Source organism: Miniopterus natalensis, chromosome 12 (assembly GCF_054644295.1).
Source record: "Miniopterus natalensis isolate mMinNat1 chromosome 12, mMinNat1.hap1, whole genome shotgun sequence".
Taxonomy (NCBI): domain Eukaryota; kingdom Metazoa; phylum Chordata; class Mammalia; order Chiroptera; family Miniopteridae; genus Miniopterus; species Miniopterus natalensis.
Genome location: NC_142092.1, coordinates 19,507,488 through 19,534,511, shown reverse-complemented (window position 1 = coordinate 19,534,511; position 27,024 = coordinate 19,507,488). Strand labels below are relative to the sequence as shown.

Here is a 27,024-nt window from a genome sequence, read left to right as displayed (position 1 = left end):
TCCACAAAAGGCCAAACTCTGGAGATAGTAAAAAGATGAGTGGTTTGAGGGTTGTGCGGGAGAGATGAGCAGGCAGAGCACAGGATTTCTGGGCAGTGAAAATGCTCTGTATATATTACAGTGATGGGTACGTGGCATTATACATTTCTCCAAACCCACGGAACACACAACACCAAGAATGAACCCTAAGGTAAACTATGGACTTTGGTTGATTATGATGTATCAACATAGGTTCATCCTTGTTAAAAAATGTACCATTCTGGCACGTGATGTTGACAACAAGGGAGGATTTGCATGTGTGGGGGCAGAGAGTATATGGGAAATCTCTGTACCTCTCTCTCACTTTGTTGTAAACCTAAAACTGCTCTAAAAAATAAAGTCTTAAAAAAATCATTAAGTTGAGCCACTGCTGTTGAATTTGATGACACAGAACACAATTTTACCTGAACAAGCATGGACAACAGATGCTGAGCACTAATTGCATACTTTTTGGGTATTATTGCATGGGACACTCACCATAAGCTTCTGATAGTGGAACTATCCTTATTCCCTTTTACAAATGAAGAAACCAAGGCCCTAATAGTAATCATGAACTTATGCTGGTGGTGCTAGCATTATCCCATTTTATAAGTGGAAATACTGAGGCCCAATGAGGTTGAGAAACTTGATCTAGGTCTCATAGCAAGAGGCTGAGCAGGGATTTGAACCCAGGCAGTCTGACTCTTGGGCCACATAGGCTACATGGGCAAACTCTAATGCTATTCCACCTGTCCCATTCCCATATCAGTATCTCCACAGTCATTACCCAGTCACTGGGCTCTGCGAGAGTTTCAGAGTTGGCTATGGGGTTCCTTTTCCTGTGTAGCTTAGTACCCATGACATTCTGGACAGGTAGGTCAACAGTAATTGCATCTGCTTGAGCAAAAGCCAAGTGATGAGAGCAAGGTGCACTGGGGACTCATGAGAGGGGCTGCAATTCTGGGTGTGGGGGATGTGATGGGAGAGCTAAGGCTACCACAGGTCTTGCTGCAAAGGCTTATGTATGGAAAATTCACATCCTGCAGATTGAATGTATAGTGGGTCCAGGGATAGGCCAAGGCTCCTGGTATCTATGCTGGTGTCTACACCTGGAGAATGAAGAACACTGAGTTGGATGTGAGGTTACAAAAGGCAGCAGAATAGCATAAAAACTATAAACCCAGACCTTGAATCAGGCAGATACAGGTTCAAATTCTGGCTCTGCCATTTACTTCTTATGTCACTTAGTGAGGCAAGACACATGTCTTTATCCATCAGTGTCCTCGTCTGAATAATGGAGCAGGGATAGTGCAAGGATTAAATGAGAAGGTATATGTAGAGCACTCAGCATAGTGCCTGGGCTACAAGCTTCTGCAAATGTTACGCGGTGCTATTATTATTAGACGCATTGGTAGTAGAAGCTACTTCTCACTCCAAAAGTGCTATATCCAGTGTCCCTGTTTTAGGTTCATAAAGATGTACACCTGGGTAAGTATAATAACTTGTTTGGAGAAAATGTTAAAATCAATATGGGACACTAAATTTATTAGAAAGATCAATTCAGATAGCCATGTTGTGATCTCAAAGACTGATGATTCTAGTTCTCCAGGGCTTTTTTTTAAAAATAAAAGGAACAAAATCTTTCAACCATTTACACGAGCCTTAAGTAGATTCCTTATTTTCATGATCAAAGTTCTGTTCAGAATTTTGTGGCCCTAGAAAGCCATTGCCCAGCCTTGTCTGGACTAAACCTTTACCTGAGGCAGGCTGATTATGGTGCTGTCCCTTCCACACCAATGAACAGTGAACAGGTGAACCAACCAGCGACGTGTGTCCCTGAGACAGGCTGGGTTAGATGAAAAGTGATTTCAAATTCTTTGGCATCTTCCCATTGAGAGGTGGAGTCTCCTCCTGCCCTTCAGTCTGGGCTGGCCGTCATGACCACGTGACTGATAATGCAGTAAAAGTGCCCTTCTGAGACTTCCCAGGCTAGGTCACTGGAGGGCTTGCTCTTGGAACCCTTAGCTGCCATGTAAGAAGTCCAACCATGTGGAAAGGCCCAGAGACAGCCTGGAGAGCCAGGAGGGTGCAACTGAGCTCAGCCTTCTAGCTGTGCCTACAAAGGTGCCACACATGAGAGTGAGCCCCTTTGGAGCCTTCCAACCTGCCCATCTACTAGCTGAATCACACCAAATGACCTTGACTGATACCACATGGGACAGAAGGATCACCCCGCTGATCCCTGCCCACATTTCTGAGCCATGAAATCATGAGCAATGAACAGTATAGTGGTGGTTTTAAATCACTAAGTCTTGGTGCTTTGTTACATATCAATAGAGAACTGAAACACAAACACGGCTAGGTCTTGTGACTCAGGCTCAGAGGCCGAACCAACCACCAATTAAAGCTTTCGGTGAGGGCTCAACACTGGCGTTGGGAAGACAGAAACACCTGAGGGGCACAGATGAGAGGAAGGGAAGTGTCCTCCTTTAGGCCATCTGTCCTAGATGATGTTTTCAAATGAAGTCGAAAACTTCCCTTTGTGAACAGAGACCGTACACCCCTGGTGTCAATGCTCGGTGGACGCCAGGAACACCAGGGAACTGTCCTTTAGTGCAACAGGGAAGCGACTGCAGTGTTTATGCTGTCAACCTGGTGATGTAAGCAGCGCGCTCTACACTGTTAAAGGCGACAGTCTGGCACAAGGGCATGTGAATTCAAATGATTAGATGCAAACTAAAACAGAGAGACGCTTTCTGAGAGCTGTGGGTTAATTTTTCAGCTGTTCTTGGACTAGAAAATACTGGTGAATTTGGGGGGATAAATACCGGAGCAATCTGTTTCCTTGGCTGCGTGCTGTGGAGCAATTTTAAAGCACCGAAGTGCTTTCCGTATTTTCTAATCACTCAAGTCCAGAAGTGATTACGGCTCTCAGCACTCGCTCGGATTCGCACCGCTGGAGCGCTCCGTCTTTCAGGAGGCGCTTTCACCTTGAGAGCGGCGCCCGGTCCGAAGGCGCATATTGATACAGCGGGAGAGGACACTTCGACTGCAGCGCTGCCCCACGACGGCCAGGTGTCAGAAAGTCACCCACGGCCCAGCTCCAGGACCACCCAGGTTCACGTTCTCTTACCTCCCAGAAACAAAGCAGCCTCCCTCACTGAACAGAAACAAACGAACAAACTGAAAAAGACCCTACCAGAATCTGAACTGCCCCCCACCAAAAAAAAACAACCCAGAGAAATTTAGATGGTTGAGACCTGTGGGCAAGGTCTCTCTTGCTCTCACACACATGCACACACACAAGTTGTATATGCACAGAACATCTCTGGGAGGAGCCCCAAGAATGGTGGCTATGGTTTCTTCTGGGGAGAATTGGAGGACTGAAGAAAATTGAGAGGTTGATGGATGAGGAAGACTTATTATTATTATTTTTTACCATAACCTTTTGAATATTTTGAATTTATAAAAATCATATGCTGTATTATTTTTCAAAAAAATGAAACAGAATAATTCCAAAGCTGTATATGGTACTTGTGGTCTGCTGGGCCCTGTGTAAAATACTTCACGTATCTTCACTCCTTGACTACTTATGACAACTTCGTGATGCTGACATAACTGTACATCATCCTGATTTTACAGATGAGGAAACTGAGGCACAGAGAGGTCAAGTAACTTGTTCAAGGTCACACAGCTAGTAATGCAGAGCTGGGATCTGGACCCAGAGAGTCTAGCTCTGTTGGAGTAGATAAAACCGTCTTTTTTCTTACATGGTCCTCCACAAAGATGGAGTGAAAAAGAGGGTCTCAAAATCACCAAGATACAATCTTAAACCTGCGGGGCTTTAGAGGGCATTGAAATTGTGTGCCTATCAGGTTAAAAGCATGAATTTGCCAAGTTGCTTAATCCTTCTGAGCCTTAGCAGCTATTATATGCCAGGTGCTCTGCTAGACCTTGGGGACAACTAGTGAATAAAACAGAGTCCCAGCTCTTGAGAAACTTACTGCATCCTGGGGGCGACAGGCAGTAAACCAATAATCACACAACTGTAATGTGAGTAATAAAGAAAAATTAAAGGGTGCACTGAGAGATGAGGGTTGGGGCCCTGATTTATACTGGATGGTCAGGAAGTGTCATTAGACAGAGTGCTGCAGAATGAGCAGGGGTAAAGCAGGAAAATAGAGGGCGAGGAAGAAAAGTATTCTGGGTGGCGGCAGCAGCCGATGCAAAGGCCCTGAGGCAGGAGAGAAGTACCTGTTTCAGGACAGAAAGGCCTCCGTGGCTACGGCCAAGCCAGTCACATTGAGTTTGGAGAAAGAGGCAGATCATGTTGACCACAGTGAGTGGTCACAATTTTCCTAAGAGCCATGGGAAGCCACCACAGGTTATAAGTAGGGTTGACATATTGGATTTACTTCTTAAGAAGATTAATTGGGCTGCTGTGTGGAAAATACACAAAGACGAAGGCAATGGAGAAAGTGGAAGAGCAGCCGGGAAGCTACTGCAAGAACCCAGGTAAGCGATGAAGATGGCTTGGAATAAAGTGCTGGCAGAGAATGCAGTAGACATATTTGAGATATGTTGGTGGTATGATATTTTATAAATTAGAATAATGTCAGCTATGAAGCGTTATTGTGAAGCATAAGTTTACAGTTGTGAAAATGCTTTGTCAACTGTGAAGTGCTAAATAGAGGTCACTATTACTATGGATGAGGAGACCAAGTACATGCTACAGAGACTCTAACTTGCCCAAAGTCAAACAATGGCTTAGAGGCTGAGGGAAAGGTGACCTGTGATGCCTTCGCTCCCTTCTCTGGGGGGTGCCCGGAGAAGGTGGCTAGTGACCAGGTCTAATTTCCTTGTCCAGTGGGCCTCTAGGTAAAAAGAGTGATAATATTTAGGGCGTGTCTGGCTGTATATAGAACTCAGGGTCTATGAAGCAGGGCTCCTTGGAAAGTATCACGTGAGCTGTACAAGTCTCTGGGGTACAAAATGAAAAATTTTTCGTCATTGATAAACTCCACAATGAGAGGTGACCCCTTGGCCCTCCCCTATTATTCTGGGGGAGTGGTGTGTGTCAGTGAGGGGAGCTAGGGCCTGGAAGCCACTCGAGGTCCCAGAGTTTTCTTTACTTCATCTGAACCTCTGGATTGCCTGTCCCTGGATATCATTTAGCAAAGCTTCGTATTGGGTAAGAGCTGATTTATGTGGCATGATTTGACAATCTCATCCCACGTGTTTATTCAGTGAGAGACCTTTTCCCTAGCTTATTAGTCCCTGTGTCATATCAAGTCCAATTATAAGTCCATGGATGAAGGGAGAACAGAATTGGCTATATGTGAACCCCTTGCTAGTGATATTTATTTAATACATCAGATATCGATCTACCTGAAAAATTAATTTTTAGGGTAGTTATGCAATTTAAGAAACTGGATGTCTCTGCCTTCAGTGTGAACGAGTGAAACTGAAAGAACTCCATATTGGAGCTTTAGGATAGTTCATATGCTTTCCCGAGGAGGTGAATCAGGCCTTTTGGGGCTCTCGTGACTGACCCTAAGCGCACCTTAGAGAGTCCTTCAGATGCTTAGAAGCTCACCTCCCACCCTCCAAATGCCGAAGAATCAGTACAATATCAATGTTTAGCAGTGAACGTCATTCCCCAAACCACTCTCAGCCCTCCTAAGTCATGAGTTCTCTTCTCACTTTTTTATTTTTAAGATGCACAATTTATCTTAGCATATGACTTCATTCTGGAACTTAGGAAGAATAATAAAAGAGAACTCCCACTCTAGTGGGGAGGGAAAAAAACCTCTTTGTCTTCTCCGTCTCATAACACGCTGTATTTATGATGGAGGATTCAAAAGATAGAATCAAGAGCTACACGGATGGCCGATTTCACCCCTGGTACAAAAATCTCCGATTATGAACTGAGCTGTTGCAGATACAGCACACCAAAGGGCCGGAGTTTCCTCTGAAGATGCTAAACACGGGGACATTGGCAGGCTTGTGTGATGGAAGTGTCATGTTTTATGAAGAGAAACACGTCCTCTTTCCCCTCAAACAAGCTCTCAAGCTAAAGCCTGATGCTTACCTTCAGCGAGTGGGTCAAGGGTGTGAATCATGAGCTGGAAGATGCTATTCCTCATGAGGCTGTTGTGGAGGGAGGCAGAGCTTCCACCTCGCTGGAGACGTGGCTTAGCCTGAGTAGAGAAACCAGACAAAGAGGCTGTTAGTTCTCAGAAACCAAAGGCAAGTGCATTGCAGATAAGATCCTCGCCTCGTCTGGTGGTCATTTGTTTCTGTCACATGATCACACACTACTGACCAAAGATTTTCAAGGTACATTTCAAATTCCCCAAAGGAATGGCTTTCTCACAGCCTTCCCTACTAAATAAATTAATTGGTACCATTTCTAGAGCTTCGTAAACTCTAGTTGATGTGCTATATGCTTCATTCTCAAAATGAACTCAATGAACTAGATACTGTCGTTATTCCCTTTAGACAGATGAGGAAACTTTGTCTCAGAGAAGTGAAACGAGGCGTCCAATTCACACGGACAAAAAACGGAGGAGAGAAGAATGAATCTCAAGTTTGCTTCTTTCAAAATTTGTTATCTGAACCTGTGGGTGGTCTACAACGTTTGGATTGTGCACCCTATCAGTAAAATGCTTGAGTGTGTATGTAGACGGCTATGTAGACGGCTATGTATCCATCTATGTCTATATCTGTATCTATCTATATGCACACCCATACTAAAATATGAGCATGTATATTATAAAACATTTGAAAAAGTTGGAACTATGAAGAATAATATAGAAAGCAAATGACAGAAGTGTTAATATTTTCTCCTTGCTCCCCAAAGGAACATGTCACACATCTGGAGTTCCTCTTCTCTGCCCTGCACCACAGCCTCTAATCCATGAAGCTCTACAGTCTGTGTTAAGTGAGATTTAAAGAGAGAGAACTACTTATCCCAAATCTACAGAGAAACTTCCTAATTTCAAAGAGGGGATTTCTTTTGCCTAAACTCTTATTAAGTGTGATCCTTTGGCCAAATAAATGAAACTGACAGGTAAGAGAGGTAGGACAAACCTCTAGAGGTGAGATTACCAACAAACTCTCTTTTTTAATCTTAAAAAACAATCTAAAAAAATATCCAAACTGTCTGGATTGTGAGAGATTTTCATCCCAAATAAGAACAGTTTTCTCCTTCTTTGGCTGATTTGTGTTGGTTGTCACGGGGAACAACCAATGCTCCAGAGGCCAAGCTTCACAGACGGGGAGATTTAAGAGAGGGAAACACAACGTGTGGAAAGGAATTTCTTATTGTACTTTTGGTCCAAAATCTTGACATGAGATTTTTCTGGGGTCAGCTAAAAATAAAATACTATTTCCCACTGCCTTTCCAACCCTCTACAATTCAGGGCTTTCCAAAATATTCCATCACACTCCAGATCCACAGGGTGCTTCCTGAGAAAAGTCCCAGAAGACACTCCAGGTCAAATACTTTGGAAAGGGCTACACCTTAGACTAAAGCACCTTTAGAGTTTTAAGTACTTATTAGACCACTAAGTTAAAAAAATCAGGTTAACTTGGTGAACTTGGACAGCGTTTCTGAACTATTGCCCACGGAGCCTCACTTTGAAGAATACTTATTAGCAATCACAGTCTGTATGTTTGGAGACAAATCCATAGAAAGCTTGAAGTATGGGTTAAATGTCAGTATGAGGTTCATGGAAATGTCTGACTTTCTTAGTGTGATTTTATTCTGATTGATATTCTACTAGAAATTATGTTCCCAACTCTACAGGGTCTGGAGAAGAATCAGAGGGGATTACTGGTGTCTCAGTGGTGAGCCAGATCATGGGCTTCTCAAGGGCAGAGACTGGGCCTGTACCCCTAGCCCAGTACTGGATCTGGAATATCCTATGGGCTCTCAGTGAATGTCATAAATCTTTGCTTTAAGCCCTAGAGGAGGAAGGACGGGACTGTATGTATCTCCATTCCTACTCCCTTCTGCCTTAAAGATCGCTAACATTTTTTAATGAGTTGTGTTATTTGATTCAGATAGTTAAGGTTCAAAATATTTTAGGGGCAAGGTTAAGAGATGTGAGTAGATCTGAAATGTAATCACTGTTTGATGCTGAAGACAAAAACTCTGAAGGCCATTTCCTTGGCATGCTTCACACGCAAAACGTGTTGTGTTAATTGGACAGGAACTGAGACATGTGCTTGTTGTTAATAATTGGTCATGACCACTATTACTACGGCTCTTATTCTGAGAAACTGGCACAACTCTGCCGTGAAGATCTTCATTAGCAAAGGATTATATCTATAAGAGAACTTAAAGCATTCTTTTAGGCATTATGTATATACTGAATATATAGGTCTCATGCAGTATTTCTTTTTATGGAACCAAAAGAAAGTGCCAACCAAAAATTAGGTGCATGCAGATACACAAAGGAAACAGATATCAAGCATTAGACCCCCCCCACTGTCCCCAAATATCAGCTCAACATCCCTTGGAATGCAATTTGGAACTATCTCACTCTTTCAACTCCTTTAAAAGTCCATGCTGAATGAAAGAGAGAACTCAGACTTTTTGAAATCTAGTCCCAGAGATAATTCACCAGTGAATGTCAGAATTCAGCTGACACTAACCATAGGCCAGAGCAACACACACGCAGCGACAGATTAAACCACTTAAGTATTCCAAGGGAGAGGGTGATCTGTTGAGCACGTGAACCCCTCCTCCCCGCCCCCCCTCCACAGGCACATGGACAGGCATAGACAGGGCCACTGCTTCCTACCGGTAGAGTCGGTTCATCTTTGTCCCTGGCTGTAGATGACTGCGTAAGAGAAAAAGGCAAAAACAAAGACAAATAAATAAAGAAACGATGAATCACATATAGGTTTTACATTTATCAGCAATCATCAGTAGAGGGAAATATTTGTGGGTTTTTTTTTCCTGCTACTGGGAAGGATTATGCCAACACAGGGGGCCAAGAGTGTATATTTCTGGCCAATATATCATGGTTTGTTTAGGCACATGGTACATTCTCCTGAAAGATCAAAGTCGAATGGGCAACCTTAATGCCCAGCAATAGAAGGCAGTTAAATCAATTAGGGCCGAGCCATGAGGTGGAATACCATGTGGTCCTTAAAATGAATGAAGTGAGTGCACATGTACTGACATGAAAATATATCTAAGATATACTGTTAAGTAAAAAGAATTTACACCTTCCTTATTATCTCATTTTATAACAAAATCAATAATACTTTAGTATATGTAAAGAAAAATCTCTGCAAGAATTATACCAAAGTGCTATTAGTGGTCACTGCTGGGAACAGGGTCGGAAGGAAGTATCACTTTCCATGTCTTTTGGAGGGAGTCAACATTCACTGCCCTACGTGTGGTCAGTAAAAACAAATGAAGCCTGAAGAAGTGAGGTCACTGAATTAGACTAGGATCATCACACACGGAACTCAGACAACCCACCTTCCTTCCTACCCCCACCACTCCAAATTTTTCATGCTAAAAATGGAACTATCTGTCAAATTGAGAAAAGTTGACTGACTACAACACAGGGACATGTGAGGGCCTGGCCATCTGCTGGGAGAGAACACAACTCAGATAAAGTGACAATGGAGTTCTATGAACATGCCCCAACTTAATATGAACACTCCTTCAAAAGACCTGGGCACCTTCCTGTGCCCAATGACGCAAAGGCAGGCGTCTTGTGACTTTCCTCATGCTCAGACCACTACCTCGGTCACTTCACCTCAGCTGTGAATGCGCGCAGCAAGAAAGAACTGGAACCTTCCCCCTTGCGGTCCTCCCCACTGCAGTCTGCAGATCTGCATCTTCAGAGTCACCGCGCACCCGAGACAGGCGCAGGGCCCGAGGCTCTCTCTTTCAGTCCTACCACACACGTCATACGCAAGAACATTAAGTGGCCCTGACATCCCACCTAAAATATACGTTTTTGTGAAAAAAGAAAAAAAAAAGAAAAAGAAAAAGGATTCCTATACTTTTGCATTTCAAATTATTGGCTACATGCAATTTATTGAATTTATGATTGGCATGCTCAAAACCTTGAAAAGTGAGAAAAACGAACCCACAATTTGTTTTCACGTCATTTGTAAGAAGCCTAAGTTTAATAATTAAGTTGATAAATATTCAATTAGACATTTAATTATCTTGTAGACACCTTTTTGGAGTTTAGAGTCAATATCAATGTATATTTTTTCTTCTAGTTCAAACATTTCTGTAGACCCTTGAAGAATCAGTATCTCTGAGGCATCTACAGAAGTATTCTGAATTGGTGGTAATTTCTGAGCACAGCCCACGGGCATTTCTAATTTTGTCATAACCCCCTGATTTGGGGCTTTCTCTTAGTGACTTTTCTAAAAATACTAATAAAAAAATCCTGAATCTCTAGTTCCCAGGCATATGCTTGGGGAACTGGAGTGGACCTGAAATTGCCCTTTGATTTTGCTTTTTGCTCTCAAAGGCACTGTATGATCCTGCTTCTGTCTGGCAGGTCCTTTCATTTTCTCTTCTTCCACATCAGACAGCTCAACAAATGGCCCCACATTACACAGAACAATCCCCCAGGGAAATTATCCAGTGCAGCCAGCTCAGGCTTTGGACATACGTGGAGATGAACTGTTAGGGCACGCCTTTTCAGTTAGCAAATTTACACCTTGTGGCTAAATGGGAGACAATTACGAGCTGGGACTGATACCAAAGAATATGAAGGAAGAGGATGAAAGGGGTGGTCTTTAAAAGAGCAAAATATCACCAGCTGAGAGTCTGGTTTAAAAAACATATTTAAAGAAAACATTTGAAGAAAGAAAAAAAAATCCAAGCCTGTCTTTTGGTTTGAAAGGAAGAAAAAATATCCACCCCATTAACTTCCTTTTTCTATCACAAGCAAGGAGGATCATAAGACACAATAAAGGAAAAGAAATGCCTTGTACATGGATGCTACAAAGAAAAACCCGAGTGCAGAGAACAGTCTGAAATCCTTTACAAAATCTCCCACTGCTGTATGTCAGCAGAGGTTGACATTGTTAGTTTTCTCTCAGGTGTAATTTGTAGGCATGAATACACATCAGTTTACAACATAAATTTAAGTACCCACACCAACAGCAGCTGAGGCCATTATAACACCCCTCCACTTGCCTTTCACGTAGCCCTGTTGCAAAAGAGATGATAAATGTGACATAGGACAGTCATTGCTCATTTTCAGGGGCTTACCCACATCTACTGATAATTCCTGCCGCTCACCTGACTTAGCCTCACTCTAATTACATGTTGAAGCAGCCTCCCAGTCCTGGCAATGGGCTGCTGATTATGTTAGGAATTCAATTTTAAAGGGGTTTTCATTACATTGGGAATAACTAGCTAAGGTGACGAAAAAACAGTCCAACTGTGTATAGACCGTAGTGTTTCTAACCACTAGATTATTTAGCTAAATTATCTGGGTTTTGGGTTGGCCTTGGTGTTGTGCATTAATTTTCAGGGCCACTGAACATCTGGCAAGTTTATTCTAATCCATCAGATGTTATAGAAGACAGTCTCTTAAAATACTCCCTCCTGCCCCCACACACAGTGTGACTTTAAGGATTAATCTTGGCATTCTTATTACGAATTTTGCTGTTTAATCCCCTTAATTTTAAACACAGCAAAACATCATACATTTGGGCTGTGCTAATTTGAAAGCCCAATTCCTGGTGGTCAGTTCAAAGGCTGTGCCAGCTATAGGAAAGGTCTGTTAAGCCAAATCCATAGTATATACAGCAATTCTTGAAGAACATTTAAAGTAATTCATAAAATGCATCCTGAAGGGTTTCAAGTTGGGGCTCTGGTATGCCAACAAGCCCTCCTCTTCATTCCTGAAAGCAGGACACCCACCAGGCCAGGACATAAGAAATACATCTTTTGCTTAAAAAAGTATTGTGTAATTCAGCCCTTTATGCAATTTAAACTGGCCCCCTCCCTAATTACTGCAAGCAATTGAGTAATGGAGCACCTGGGATGCTGCTGTTAATACCTGTTGATTCTCCCTGGTGGAAAGTCCAGTTCCAGGTGGGAATTTTGCTACCTACTTACTATTCTTCCTCTCTTACCTGTCAGTTTCATTTATTTGGCCAAAGGAATTTTATATATTTCCCACAGAATTGGTAAGCTGTATGGGATGCATACCACACCCAATTCTCCCAGCCAGCCTCTCAAATAGCTCTAAGATGCTTGAGAACAGTATTCAACCCGGAGCCTCCATGGTCCCTAATGTGGCTACTTAAAATGCAACCAGGTGGCATGGAAGAGAGGCCACTCAGGCCGAGTGGGGACTGTGCGTTCCTGTGTCAGTAACCAAGCCCCTGGCTAAATTCACAGCCATGACGATTACTTAGATCCATCCTTTAAAGCTGCTATTTTAATCTTTCCTATTAAGCAGGTATGTGTAAGACAGTAATCCCCATTTTATAAATGGAGAGACAGAAGCAGAAAGTGCCTCAGGCTGCTTCTGTACTCAGGATGCTAAGCACCTGGTTAAGTCACTTAATTTAGGAATTAACAACCCAACTACCACTGCCATCTCTCACCGCCCCCTGACTAGTCCAGATGTTGCTAATATACTTTGTGGCACTGTATGAGCAATTCTCACAATTGCCAATGAACCGTTTTGATATGCCAATCAAAGACAATCTGTTAGAGGTGTTCTGGCACTAGTCACCCAAATTTCCTGTGACCACTAAAGAACCTCAAGTGCATCCATATATTAATTCTGGATTGCCTTACTTTTAAATTATTTATTTTAATTTTATTTATTTATTCTTTTTTTAAGTTTCTTTATCTTTATTGTTGAAAACATTACAGATGTCCCCTTTTTACCCCTATTGATCCCCTCCACCCAGCATCCATCCCACCCCCAGGCCTTCCCCAGACCACTGGTCTGTGTCCATGAGTTATGCTTATAAACATATAAGTTCTTTGATTAATCTCTCCCCACCCACTTTTCCCTCCCCACCTTCCCTCTGAGATCCCTTACTTTTTTTATTTTAAAGGAAAGTGTCTAAGATGATCTGAATTAAAAAAAAAAGTCCAACAAATGCTGATGCTGTACACACCACAGAATAATTTGCTGCAAATAAAGCAGATTTCCGTAATAATGAATAATATTTATTTAAAGTTTAATATGTACCAAGTGCCTCATATATAATATCTTTTTGCATTTTCACAGTAATAGGTGTTATAAGCACCCCACCCCCTTTAATACATGAGGACCCTGAGGCTGATGGAGGTTGGACAGTTTGTCCAGGGCCACAGAGCCAGGAAGTGGCAGAGCTGGGATATAAACTCAGACAGCTGGGCTCCTGAGCCTGTCTCGGTGTTGGGGAAACAAGAAAGTGGGACTTTCCTGGCAGTGGACTGTGTGAAAGAGGCTGAAGACATTAGAACTGCAAATACAGTAAAAATTGTTAATGTATATTGAGAACTATTTATGAGCTCTTTCAGTGGAGGCCAGATAATAATTGCCAAGCGACTGCTGTGAATGAAGAATGACATTTCATTTGTGTTCATATGGTACAAAAGTTGGTGTCTGGGAATAGAGAAAGTATATTTTCTTATCTCCTTCAGCATTATTATTTAGACTTACTTACAATTGTCATGAATTATCATTATCATTTTTGTCTCTTGTAGGTCATGGAGGGACTTTTTATGACCTTCACAATGGCATAGGTTCAAGTAACACTGCCAACTAGTTTATCCATATAACAAACTGACTTGTATTAAGGAGCTTATAGCTCAGCAGTAGTTTGGAAGAGTGGGGCCCTCTGGTGGTCCCATTTATCGCCATGGCCTTGTGATACTGCTCTATGTTTAGTTTATTTGGAAGCACATGTGCCCAGTCTTTATTTCTGTCACTTGCAGGACTAGGGCTCTTTCTTTGTTTCAGGGAAAGAACAACTAAAAGCATGAAATAATCACATTTATTGTGTCTGAAGCATCAACAGGAAGACTGAATAGTAAGTTTTGAAGAAAGACAATTCATTCAGTCACTTAATATTTATTTGATAATATCTATTGGACTCTTAGTATATACCAGACATTCTTCTAGGTTCTAGGGATAAATATGTGACCAAAACTGATAAAAATCTCTATTTTTATGGAGTAACATTCCAGAATGTTATTATGATAAATTAACTAGACAGAATAGGGTAGTAGTTAAATCACTTAATATTAAGTGTTATGTTTAGGGGCACAGTTAAGTGGGTTAACTGTGGCCTAACCATCAATTCTGTAATCACACTTTATGATTAATTTATTAATGCTGGATTTAGTATGCATTCTGGTTTGGGAAGAAACTAGCAAAGATTACGAGAACATAACTTCTATAAAATTACAACCAACATATAGCAAATGGCACTAGATATTTAAAGAACATCTTGAAACTGATAAAATTGAAGATGTAATTTAATTTTTGACAATATTGTTGGCAACAAAGTTTCTTAAAGAATTTTTTTTCACAGATTTAAGATTAAAGACGAAAAGAAATCCTGAGCTCCTTGGAGAACAAAGTCTCTAATTTGAATATAATGTAATATGATCTATAACTTTGTGGTTTTGATACAAGTAATCTTTTCACTTTTATGGTCTCCTACATAGTGTGCAACCTCATTAATACAACATATTAATTCTCCACCACATTTTAACATATGATTCTAAAAATTTCATTGGCACCATACCAGCACCTGACTGCTAAAGAACTTTGACACAATTTCCACACATGCAGAAAAACAGGGGTGCCAGATTTGCTGAACTTAGTTTTGGAACTCCCAGGAAGCAAATGAATATTATGTATACCCAATTTAAACATTTACTAATATAAATGAAAAAGTAAGTAAGTGCTGGGAAAACAACAAAGGGCACAAATATCAAGTACATAACAGATGTGTGGATATAGCAAATATATAGATCAAATGATATATCAAATGTACTGATACTGAGAATTGGTTCCATTCCTTGATCTGCACTCCTGTTCCCAAGAGAGACCAGGAGGAAACCAAGATCATTCATGCCAAAAGGGGACACATGGACATTTATTTCAAACGCTGCCTGGCTACTTCCATATTCCATTCACACCTCATGGGACTCCTCCATTTACTCCCTAATTCATTCTTTTGTATTATTCGTCTCATTTCTTTCTTTCCCATTACTGAGCACCCTTCTGAGGACAGAGACCATGCTTTTTCCCCATTTTATATTATTCCACAGTATTTAGCACAGTGGTGTTAGATGCTCAATAAATGCGTGTTTAATAATAAATAAGTGAAATCCGATACAACTCCTTTGCCAGATATGTGGTTTGCAAATATTTTCTCCCCAACTGTAACTTGTCCTTTCATCCTCTTAATGGTCTCTTAATGGTCTTTCACAGAACAGAAGTTTTTAATTTGTCAACTTTTCCTTTGATGCATTGGTTTTGATAGTACAGTTAAGAATTCTTCTCCTAGTCCTAGGTCCTAAAGATTTTATCCTATATTTTTTTCTAGAAATTTTTAGGTTTTATGGTTTATATTTAAGCCCATAACCCATTTTAAGTTAATTTTTGTATAGTATGTGAGTTTTGGTTATGATCCTATTTTTTTTCCTTTGCCTATGGATGCTCAATTTCTATTATATCCATTTTAAAGATCAGGAGAGGAAGGCCTAGTGAGGTTAACTGACTTGCCCCAAACCACACAGGCAGTAAGAGGCGGCTGTGGGACTGAAATACCACGTTCCTGATGACTGTGCTTCCCTGGCTCCGATGCACCACTCTCTGCATTCCCCGGGTAAACAAAAACACCGAATTCACCTTCCATGAAGGACAGAAGGGAATTTATTCAGAAAATGGAAGCCATCTAAGCTTCAAAGAACTATTAAAGGAAATCATTAGCCTCGCTTTGAACAAAAAGTACATGACTTTTTATTTTAAAAATAAACTATGATTTCCAATGTCATGCATCCTGATAGTCGTAAAAGACAAAGTATAAAACCAGAAAACAGAGACGAAGTGGCGATCTGCCCTAAAGTAAGGGTAGTGCTCTATTTCTGCTGACGATGTTGGAGGTTCGGCTCTTAAAATAACATTTCTGGCTCCAGATAGTGGCCGCAGTCTCCTCGGGCATATCTTATCTGTTATCTGTCAATAGCATAACGGAAATTGCGCACTACTAAAAACAGATGTAGCCTCACAGGAACAGAAATGGAAAAGATACGCTCTGGGAACCCTAACTGCATCACTGTCAGACCGAGCCGGGGGTACCGATCTGAGAGCCAGCGCCATCATCTTGGCCAAATATTCAGTACTATTTTCAGCACCGGAATTACAAATCTGCAGAATTAGGAGGCAATGACATGAGGAATATCCTGTGACAAATGCTTTCTTCCTAATTACTGCTGGCTCTGAAGCCCTGGCTTAGCCATTTGAGAACTTCTGGAGATGGTACTAGACACATGGGGTTGTAATGGGCCCTACTGCCCAAGCTTACTGCCCAGAAAGCATTATAAGTGCTGGTAACAATCACATAACACTGCATAACATCAGCACTGAAAGTTTACTATTTACTAAACTACAGTAATGTTGGACGTCTTTGGACAGGATTCTGATACAATGAAAATACACGGAACCAATGGGAAGAGGCTTGCCACCTGACTGAAGAAAATCCAGCCCGAGAGTGAAAGACTGTGCTTATGTTAACATTTTTCTCAAAATAATGTGTGTGCGCCCACTGTCTAAGTGTTTATAATGAAAAATTTTAAACACAGAAGTTCAATGAGTAGTCCAATGGGTAGCCATATTCCCCCCACTTAGATTCAGTAATTGTTAACATTTCCTATATTTGCTTTATCAATATATGTATATATTTATAACTTTTCGAAATCACTTCAAAGTAAGATGCAGATGTTATGCTATCTTCACCCCTAAACATTCACATGCTATTGTCGAAGGAGATGGGCACTCTCCTATATAATCATGATACTTTGTGTGTGGATTTCCTGTGTATGTAATAGGTAAAAAGCTGCCTTAACAGGTTAATGCCTCCCAATGGTGTGTTTCTGATATGATCAATTATGTTTATATTTACGAGTTTGTCCCCAGGCTAGTTATTAATATATGTAAGACAAAGTATCTGCTTTATTTGCTAAGACGTCTTCTGTCCCCCACTTATCCCATCAACCCACAAGAGTAGATCAATAAAAATAATTTGTTTCGTTAAAAAAAAAAAGTTGCTTTAGACACAAGTACCCATTTCCTGACTTCTTTTTTGGTTTTGGTTTATTGGTGGACAATAGGGACCACAAAGACATTTATAAATAAAAATGCTACTTAGTGCTGGAATTTGGGGTCCACAGTCTGTATTGGGGAGGAATTTGTGAAAGCTCTGAAACTGTAAAATTATGTACATATATGAATTTCAGGGGCAGGGGGAAGAGTATCCATAGTTTCCATCAGATTCCCAAAGGATCTGTGAGCCTAAAAGGGTTAAGAAGAATCACGGGCTTAATGCTTTCGAAATACCCTTTGCAAGCTGAAAGATGTTATTTCAAAGGACACAAATTATCCGCTGCTAACTGACAGAAAGGGGGGATTCCTAAAGGATCCATCTAGTCTACCCAATTGAAAGCCTGATGCCACAGAAGTGGGCTCTGGCAGAGGCCAGCTAATGCAGAAGGCGGCACAAAGCATGTTACACACCCTGACACATTCTCAATTAGTTCCAGCTCTTCAGGAAAGAGATCTGACTGTCACTGCAGATGGTCCAATTCTATTCAGGGGGCAGAGGCTGGGCAGAGCGCCCAAGGCCACTCTGGAGACAGGCACACACTGCGCCCGACTGTGTTCGTTCCAGGGCTTTGGTAGCCTTTTGGGTGGTTTACAACCGTGATTGTGCTCACCTTGCAGGAACACGAAACAGGGAGGCAGAAAACCCCAAAATGAATGAGTGAAGAAAAGGAGAAAAGTCTCCTTTTTACCTGCCAGGGCCTTTTGGAAATGGGTGCATGTGCTTGTAAATGCCAAAGGCAATAGAACAAGGGAGTCGGGAAGTGCTGGGCACTGTGCTGGGCGCTCTCACGTGGCTGTCTTGTGGCATCAGGAGAACTGTGAGCATGGCCTTTGTTTCGCAGCTGGAAGGAAGTGCAGCTCGAAGCCTGAAGTAACCGGATGGCGTAAGGACAGCTCGTTACTCAGCGAGCGGGGCTGGTCTTAAAGCCTATTGAATGCTGTTACCCATCACACCAGTTTTATAAACATTCAGTGTGGGAGAAAGACAAGAACGTAAAAGAACAATAATGATTGTGAAGTCAGCTGGGCTTCGGGGGCTTGCTGTGCTTTGTTTTGTGCTAGCTTCTGTTGAAAAATGCAGGCGAGAGACAAATCAATAGCGCTTAGTATGTGAACAACTTAATTTAAATGCATCACCTCATTTAATATTTATAGCTCCAAAAGCCATCATCAATCCCATTTTACTGCTGGAAAAAGTGAGGCTCTGGGAGGCTCAGTAAATAGCCCAAGGCCATGGATGCAGTACTGGATAAAGTTGGGGTTCATGCCCAGGACTAACTGGCCCAGTTTTCTCTGCGGGCTTGAGGCTATGGACCAGGTGGGATCTGTAGGTATGTCAAAACCTGGAGTGGCAGAGACTTTCAGGCCGCTAGACAGCATTTAATTGAATGAGAAAAGGCTAGTTTCTCCTAATGAGACCCCCTTTCATCCAACACATACATTCTTAAAAAGTTTTATAGAAAGCTAAGTTTTAGTAAATTGAATTTATCTTTATTGTCAATAAATATTCATTAAGCAGATGATTCTAATACTTTCTTTTTACCTCTTCCCTCTATCAAATTAGAGATTCACAAATAGGCATTTAAACATGCTAGGATATCTAAGGAATCCCTATTTTGCTTATTTTGGTAATGGATTAATTATACTCCAATGAGTTAGATTTTGACATTTGTGTCTAACACTAAGTATTGAAAACAAACAGGGTATGATTCAGGTGGGTAAAGCCATGGGTGACACTGCAGAACGGGGTGTTTTAAAGAGCCCTGGCTCTGCCAGTGACTAGTCCTGTGGCCTCCAGCCAGTTCCTACACGTGTAATATGCAGATGACAGCTATCTCAGAGGGTTGTTTGGTTATCACATTAAATACACTAACATATGCAAAATTTCTGGATTCCTACAAGCACCTAATAAGCCACATATAAGAATAAAAAATTACACGAATCTATAACTAGAACAATTAGACACCAAAATTCAGAGATGGCAGATGGTCAGGTTGAAATTCCTACCCCTGAACAAACTCAGAATCTCTCAGAAGCCCTGGCCAAGAAGTTCAACTTCATATAACCAAGGAGAACTGGGTAAGTCAGTCATTAGTCATCCCAGATAAATGAGAGTGTAATCTTCAGTTTTTCCATTTTCTCATCAAACAATTGCCATTTTGCGCTTATAAGTTGTTTTACCAACACAAAGATTCTCTTCCACAGCTCTTTATTCCCTTCCCCATATAACCTATTAAAAAGTCACCAGGTAAAGGTACTACTGTGTTCTAGGGAACTGAGTGGGCTTGCCCACTTTGTTAATTGTGGTAGTTTGTTTGCAAATGGCTGCAATTATTCCCCTCCTTGTATCCATGTACCTTTGCAATGGTGACTTAATAGGCCTCCTCACCCCTCACCTCTCCCCCTTCATCAGGAGGTAGAGTTTATTTCCCTTCCCCTGGAACTGGGCTAGTCTTGTGACTTGCTTTGGCCAACAGAATGTGGTGGAAGTTCCCAGCCTAGGCCTCGAGGGGCCTTGCATGCCATCTAGCTGTTCCCTTAAAATTCTGCCCAGCCTGTGTGACAAGGGACAGCATTCTACCTACTAGTCATGCCAACCATCATCCAGCCAGATGATAGAAATTACAACTGAGCAGTGAGGGAAAATGCTTTGGAGACATTTATGTGGGTGGAATACACTCAGGCCTTTCTCACCAACTACCTTGTTTGGACTTACAGTGTAATGATGACAGCATTTTGCATTAGGGGATTCTTAAATCTCGAATAGGGAAACTGAGATAGACACATTTCCTGTAATATAAGAGCTTAACTAAGATGAGAGTCAATAGCTTTTAGGCCCTGCTGAATCACTTTATCCAGCTATTCACAGAGGAAGCGAGCCAACCTTTAAAACATAAGGCACAGTGATGAGAGAAAAGGGGAGAAAAAATTAGAGAAACAAAATATATGGAAAGCCTACACATATTTATTTTATGAAACAAACCTCAAACCGGTGACATGCACTCTTAAAAATGTTTGTTAATAGATTTCTAAGGTCCTTTGTGACTCAGTATAATAATATGTATTTATTAGATGAATAAAGAAATTAAGGCTGCCTGGCTCTTTTGGTTGGTAATCTGGTAAATAAGAAAAGCCTTTCCCTCTGCTAAGAAGTCACAAAATAAAATTATTTTCAAAACTTATTTAAGTAGTCACAAAGCATTATGCCTTATACAATGTTAATCTGCCTGGAACCTTTCCATAAAAGCATTACCAGTTTTATCTCAAATGGCTCTCCCGCTATTATTAATCCATGTGCCTCAATGACACTCACTGCATAAGATGAGATTGATTTGGAAAATAAGAAGTTGAATCTTTACCTTTTGAGATGTGAAAGTTGGGAGCCATTCTCTCTGTACTGCTGGGCAAAACATCATGTGTTTGGGGTTTATTTTCAATTGCTTAAAATTTTTAAAAACTTAAACTTGTATTTATGCATTTGTGTTTTTGACCATGAAAGCAACACATGTTCACTGGAAAGTATATACGTGATATGGAGTTTGCAAGGATGAGGCAAATGTCTCATTTAGGGAGCACCAAAAAACTCAGTAATAGCCTGGCCAGCGTGTCCCAGTGGTTGAGCATCAACCTAGGATCCAGGAGGTCGAAGTTCGATTCCAGGTCGGGGCACATGCCTGGGTTGCGGGCTCGATCCCCGTGAGGGGCGTGCAGGAGGCAGCCGATCAATGACTCTCATCATTGATGTTTCTATGTCTCTCTCCCTCTCTCTTCTTCTCTCTGAAACCAATAATGTATTTTAAAAAAACTAAAACAAAAAAACCCTCAGAAATATAAGTGATATAAATGCAGTATTTCAAAAATCAACATTAGCAAAAATTCCATGATGAACCAAAAGTTCAAGATTTTAAATACAGGCTGCGACCCAGCACTCCCATGACCCTTTCTCATTCATATCACCCTAATCCAGGCCTTGATTCCAATACAACTGTATATATAAAAACAAGTGGCTGGTCCCTGGGCTGTAGTTTACCTATTTGATTTTTTTAAAAATTACTTCATTAAAATAATATTTATCTTGATTACTAAGATTTTGGGTGCCCTCTTAAATTTTGTGCCTCACTCACCTCGTCCTTTTGTCTAGCCCCGGGAGTTTAGATTTTATTCTAAGTTCAAATGGTAAGTAAGCCCATGAAGGTTTTCAATCAAGTGGCTGATGGGATTTGTCTTAAAAAGAAGGCTTTTGGTCCTAGCTGGTGTGGCTCAGTTGGTTGGAGCGTCATCCTGAGCAATGAAGGTTGCTGGTTCTATTTGTGGTCAGGGCATATTCCTGGGCTGCGGGTTTGATCCCTGGTGCAGGTGTGTGCGAAAAGCAGCTGATCGATGTTTCTCTCATACATTGATATTTCTCTCTTTAAAAAATAAATAAATAAATAAATAAAAAGATGGCGTTTGCTGCTATGTAGGTGGGAAGGAGGTTAAATGTAGAAGCTGGGAGACTAATCAGGGGGCTGATCACTAGTTTAGGGATAATATTCTTGTCCAAGTCACCAAAGACCACTATGATATAAAGACAGTGGCTACTTCCCTGTCCCCATATCTCACTGGACAGCTCAGCATTGGTCTCCAATGGTTTTCCTTCTACCTTACGGACTTCTCTTCCTCACTTTCAAGGACTTTGTACTCAATCCCTTGGACTTAAATACCATCAACAGACATACCTAGTCCTGACTTTGTCCCCTCTAAACTTGCACAGACACTGCCAATTGGCCATGTCCATTCAATGTCTAGTGGGCACAGCATTTCACAAGGACCAGGTCCACTTTCACAGATGTTACTAAGGTAGGTGTCTCTCTTTGCTGTTGGAATCAGTCCCATCACAAATTTAGATGTTACAAAACATCTTCATATTTCTTTGGTTTATTTTGGGTTGTTGCAATATATTTTTTAACACTTACCATAACATGTATGTGTTTGGACTATAAAAGCAGCACATGCTCACTGGAAATATTTATTTCTACTTCACAAACCTGTTACTCTTCCATCTACCTTTTATCAGAGGATGGCACTACCATCTACCCTACTGATCAAGCCAAAAAAATTAGGAGTCTAGCTTAACTTTTCCCCTCCGCTTTTCTCCTACATCTAACCCACTAGCAAATCTCATCAATTCCAATGTGAATAATAAACTGCCTATGACACACCTCACACTGGGAGACACACTAGTCCAGATCAACACTACAGTTGTGAACTTGGAGGTTAGCGAGGAATGGCACCTCCCATCTAAAGATCAAAGGTTTAGGTAAAGTAAGAACAAGGTGCAGAGTTGGAAATGCCAGTGGTGGAAGTATTGGTATTACTGGTGGTGGGGAGAGATGGTGCTTAGAATTGCTGATTTCTGCTCTTCTGGCAATAAGTAAATAGAGGTATTAGGACATTCAGATTCAAATGAATGTAGGCAGAAGACTGGATTTTGAAGTATAAGAACATTCATACTAAACTGAAATGCTTATAATTTTTTAAGGTGACATTACATGCTTACCAGGATAGGAAGGGTCCATGTATTAAATCCTTATAACAGCCTATACGTTCTATTTTTGTCCCCATGTTACAGAATGGGAAAACTGAGGAAACTGAGGAAGCAGAAAATAAAACGGCTTGCCCAAAACCTATTATATAATAGGTGAAGGAGCTGAGATTTGAACCCAGGGAGTCTAGACCCAAGGTCTGTGTGCTTAATCAATTCTAGCTTGAAAAATTTTAATTCCAGTTCTGCTTTCCTCACTTGCCCTGAGCTTATGCATATTTTCTCTATATTTTTAGATAAGAAACATGCTTGAAAATGTTCATGTTTATTTTATATTTTTAAAAAACTAACCATGCCACTTTTCATGTTTTGATTAATGAATACTTATAAATAACTGAAAATAGAATTTTTCATCAGGAATATTTGTCATCATTAAGGTTACTTGTCTGCACTGAAAGTTTTGAAGGTGAATGATTCTATGAGTGTCCTCACTCTGTGATCTCTAAGTCAAAAGTTACATTTACCTAAATGTTACTGAAGAATTAAACTCCCCTGTCGCTGGTGGGAGTGAGGTTCTTGCGATATCTCCAGAAAATGCATTTTCTAAGATTTGCAGGGGAGGATGGGATGTGGAAGAAGGCATCACACGTGTGAAGTTCCGTTTCTCGGGTTCCAAAGTCCCCTGCCCCTTAAGCCAGTCCTGCAAAAGGTGCTGCTGGGGCTCTAGCAGAGCCAGAAACAAGGCCAATATCCAGAGCTTCTGTTCTATGTTGTAGCCGGGTGTAGTTTAGCATTTAAGCTAATTAAAGTTTATTAGTCCATGTGTGGAGTCCAAAACGGCCATGAGCCATGTGCGCACAGGGGAGTGCATCCCCCTACCACAGTATAGCCAGGAACGTGGTGCACCAGAGGGAGGGAGAGAGAGAGAGAGAGAGGGAGAGGGAGAGGGAGAGGGAGAGGGAAGGTGAGGGGGAGGGGGAGGGGGAGGGGAGGGGAGGGGGAGGGAGGGAGGGAGGGAGGGAGAGCTGAGCTCGCTCGCACTTCCTTTGTTTGGAAGTTTAAATATTCAGGTTTTTGACCTTGCAGAGGTCACACCAATCCTGGCCACTAATTTGCTCCCAGGTATGACGGGCAGACAGGTGGGTACCTTCTGTCACTCAGGCCTCACTGGGCATGCCTCTAAACTGCCTCTGTCCAGTCCCTTTCCCCATCAGTCCTCGGGGAACAGATTTGGAGTGTTCAATGCAGCTTTTTGGCAAAGGCGTGTCAGTGGCCTGCCTGTATCTAGTCTTCCCTTTCCTCCTTTCCTGTTAAGTAATAACCAGGTTATTACAGCGCCATCACAAATAGGGTCTTTTTCATGAACCAACCATGGATTGAAAACCTCAGAACAGACTTTGGACAGACATCAAACTAAACAGGAGAATAAGAATTTTGGGTTCCCTACATTGGTTCTGTAAGAAAGAAGAGTTTGCTCTGATTGTTCACTATGAATCACAAATATAAACTTCTCAGTTTATAAGGAACCTCTGAGGGAGTTGTCCTTGTCCAGTTGGTGTGGAATCTAATGAACAAAATAGAACGAGAGGCATGGAGGCATGGAACAGACTGACAGCTGTCACAGAGGAGGGGGTGGGCCTGGATGAAAGAAGGCGAAGCCATTAGCCAAAGGACATATATGCATGACCAACAGACACAGACGACAGTGTGGTGGTGGCCAGAGGGAAGGGGTACAGGGCAAAGGGGGAGAGCATGCGGATATCTGTAATAGTGTCCATAGTAAAAATAAAGTTAAAAAAACGTTAAGGCACTGATCCCTGGTGAAGCAGCTGTGTTTGAAATGCAAAGGGCACTGGACCTGGGTCAGGGGACCTGTTTCAAGTCTTGCCAGCTTCGAGATCTGGTGAAAGCTCCAGGCCTCTCCGGCTATGCCCTCCCCAGCCCCAACCTGTGGGAATCCGTCCTTGGAGTGCTGGGAAGAGGAACCGGGACGACGTGAGGGAGATTACTCTGGAAAGGAGCTAAAACAACACAATATTGACAGGCGCAATGGTTCGGCAGGACCTGAGCTTCAGCCAGAATGCAAGGAATCCTAGTTATTTGTCCAGCTAAGAGTCAGACAGACACGTTCGGCTGCATATAAACCTTCTTATATGTTTCTTTTCCTCACAAAGTAAATAGAAACCATTTGAATTTCTTGCTTGTTCTCAGCCTCCCCTTGAAGATTTGGAAATTGTGCTTTCGCCCAACAGATAGTTTCTCTTCTTTGAAATTGCCCTTTCCACTGATTGTCACAAAACCCCGTATGCTTCTCAGCAGCAAGCCGGGGGAGGGGGGGGGTGCTGTCACTTAGGGCTCACACACTTTATCTCCTTCAAAAGAAATTCCTCTAAAGTGCTGAATGCCGAATTCAAAACATCAGTGATGTCAGGACAGGTTCACCTTTAAAAGCAAGGTCACTGCTGGGAAGAATGGATGGTGGGGGAGCTCAAACTGGGCGGGATAAGTTGGACAGACACGCAGTTCCACCAGAAAGGTTTTGATAGATAATGACAAGCTCTCCTTTTTCAAGGATGTGCTAATCAGGCAGCAACAAGATGTAAACACTGTTTTCCAATTTTCTTCCTCTCTCCCTCCCTGACATTATCTCGTGGGGCATATTTAAAGTGAAAATAAGTTTTTGTGGCTTTTATAGCCTTAAAAATATGGCTGCAAATAATCTTTGCAGGTATGTGTTTCACACAACAATTCCTTCCCCCATCCTCAAACACGTATGTATACACACAGGCGAGTGCACACGCGCATGGGCACACACACACACGCACACACACTCTGAGGGAAAGAAGTTGCTAGTTGTTTAGTTGTATCACTTGTCTGTAATATTATCCTTGGCCCATCTCTCTGCAGATATCTGTTGAATTTCCTTCCATCTTTTAACTCTCACCTCTTCCACGAAGCCTTCCAAGGTTTTCCCAGATAAAACTGATTTCCCTTTCCTTCATCTCATGAGGATTCCTCTATTACAGAGGTATTCACAATCGGCTTTGATTTATTTTTACCTCCAATATGGTGAACTCTTCCTCAACAAAAAGTAAGTGACAGTCATCTATATCTCTCCCATAGAACCTAAGGATTTAGTAAGTTATTTACAGGTCCATTTAGCTGTCAAAACCCTTAGAAGTCCTCCTTTTTACCTTAGGGACTTACAGATGGTCTGTATTGGCATTTCCTAAGTCCCTTGCAGTGAAAATCTGACCCAAGAAAACAAGACGCAAACACGACTCTAAAATTAGAGACATAAGGAGCAGTGGGAAGGATCGAAAAGATGCGGACATTTGCAGCTGTTTTCATGTGACTTATGTCCCTGAGATGAGGTGGGGCAGTGAGCACTGCTCAGAACAGCACCCTGACCAAGGATCCCCAAGGAGGAGACAGGGGAATGGGGCACTAAAGGTAATTTAAAGGCAGGGCAACATAAACATGAGCAAAAGAAGACCATTTCTGGATTAAGAGGAGAGGAGGAAGTAAGATTTATTAGCAGCAGGACAGAGTGCTTACGAAATTAATCAGCTGGGTATGATTTCTATAGCTATTATTAAGCCCCGTCATTTAAGTGAATGTAGGTTCTTATCTCTTTATAAGAATCATTAGCTCCCATCAGTAGGTGGGAAAATGCTGATTCCACAAGCAGCACAAGCAGGAGGCCCACGATAAGCAAGGCCACTGGGGGTGTCGCTTGAGTTAAACATCTCTTACGGTGAACCCCGAGTTTGAGCCTCCTTGCTCCCCCACTGGCGGAGAGGTAAGGGGCGTTTGCGGAAGGCAGGGGAGACGTATAAGCGATGACGAGCCTCTGGCCAGCACGGCCCTGCTACCTAGTTCTCCTAGGCAAAGGCGCCAACACTAACCGCTGTGTCAGAAGCCGCCTCGGCGCAGGCAGCCGGCAGCTCCTCCAGCAGGGACAGCTCCCCGGGAGGGAGACCTCCGGCCGGCCTTCTCCAGGTGGGCAGCAGGGTCAACCACCTGTTGGAAGGCCACCCAGGCAGCAAGGGGCACTGCCACACCTGTCGGATTCTAACAAAGAGGGAAAACCTGCCAAACCAAGGCCAGTCCTCAGGACGTTAGATTCAAAGAATTCAG

The 27,024-nt window shown here is 42.0% G+C and overlaps 1 protein-coding gene across 3 annotated transcripts in view; it reads right to left on the bottom strand.

The window, feature by feature from the left end:
- SLC24A2 (solute carrier family 24 member 2) overlaps nt 1-27,024 on the bottom strand; it is a 204,544-nt gene that overhangs the window by 81,503 nt on the left and 96,017 nt on the right. For all 3 annotated transcript variants that reach the window (XM_016205478.2, XM_087823152.1, XM_016205482.2), the window contains exons 2-3: nt 8,829-8,867; nt 6,110-6,218 (exon numbers count right to left, since the gene is read on the bottom strand). In XM_016205478.2, the coding sequence (XP_016060964.2) occupies nt 6,110-6,218; nt 8,829-8,867 (148 nt within the window). The remainder of the gene's footprint in view (nt 1-6,109; nt 6,219-8,828; nt 8,868-27,024) is intronic.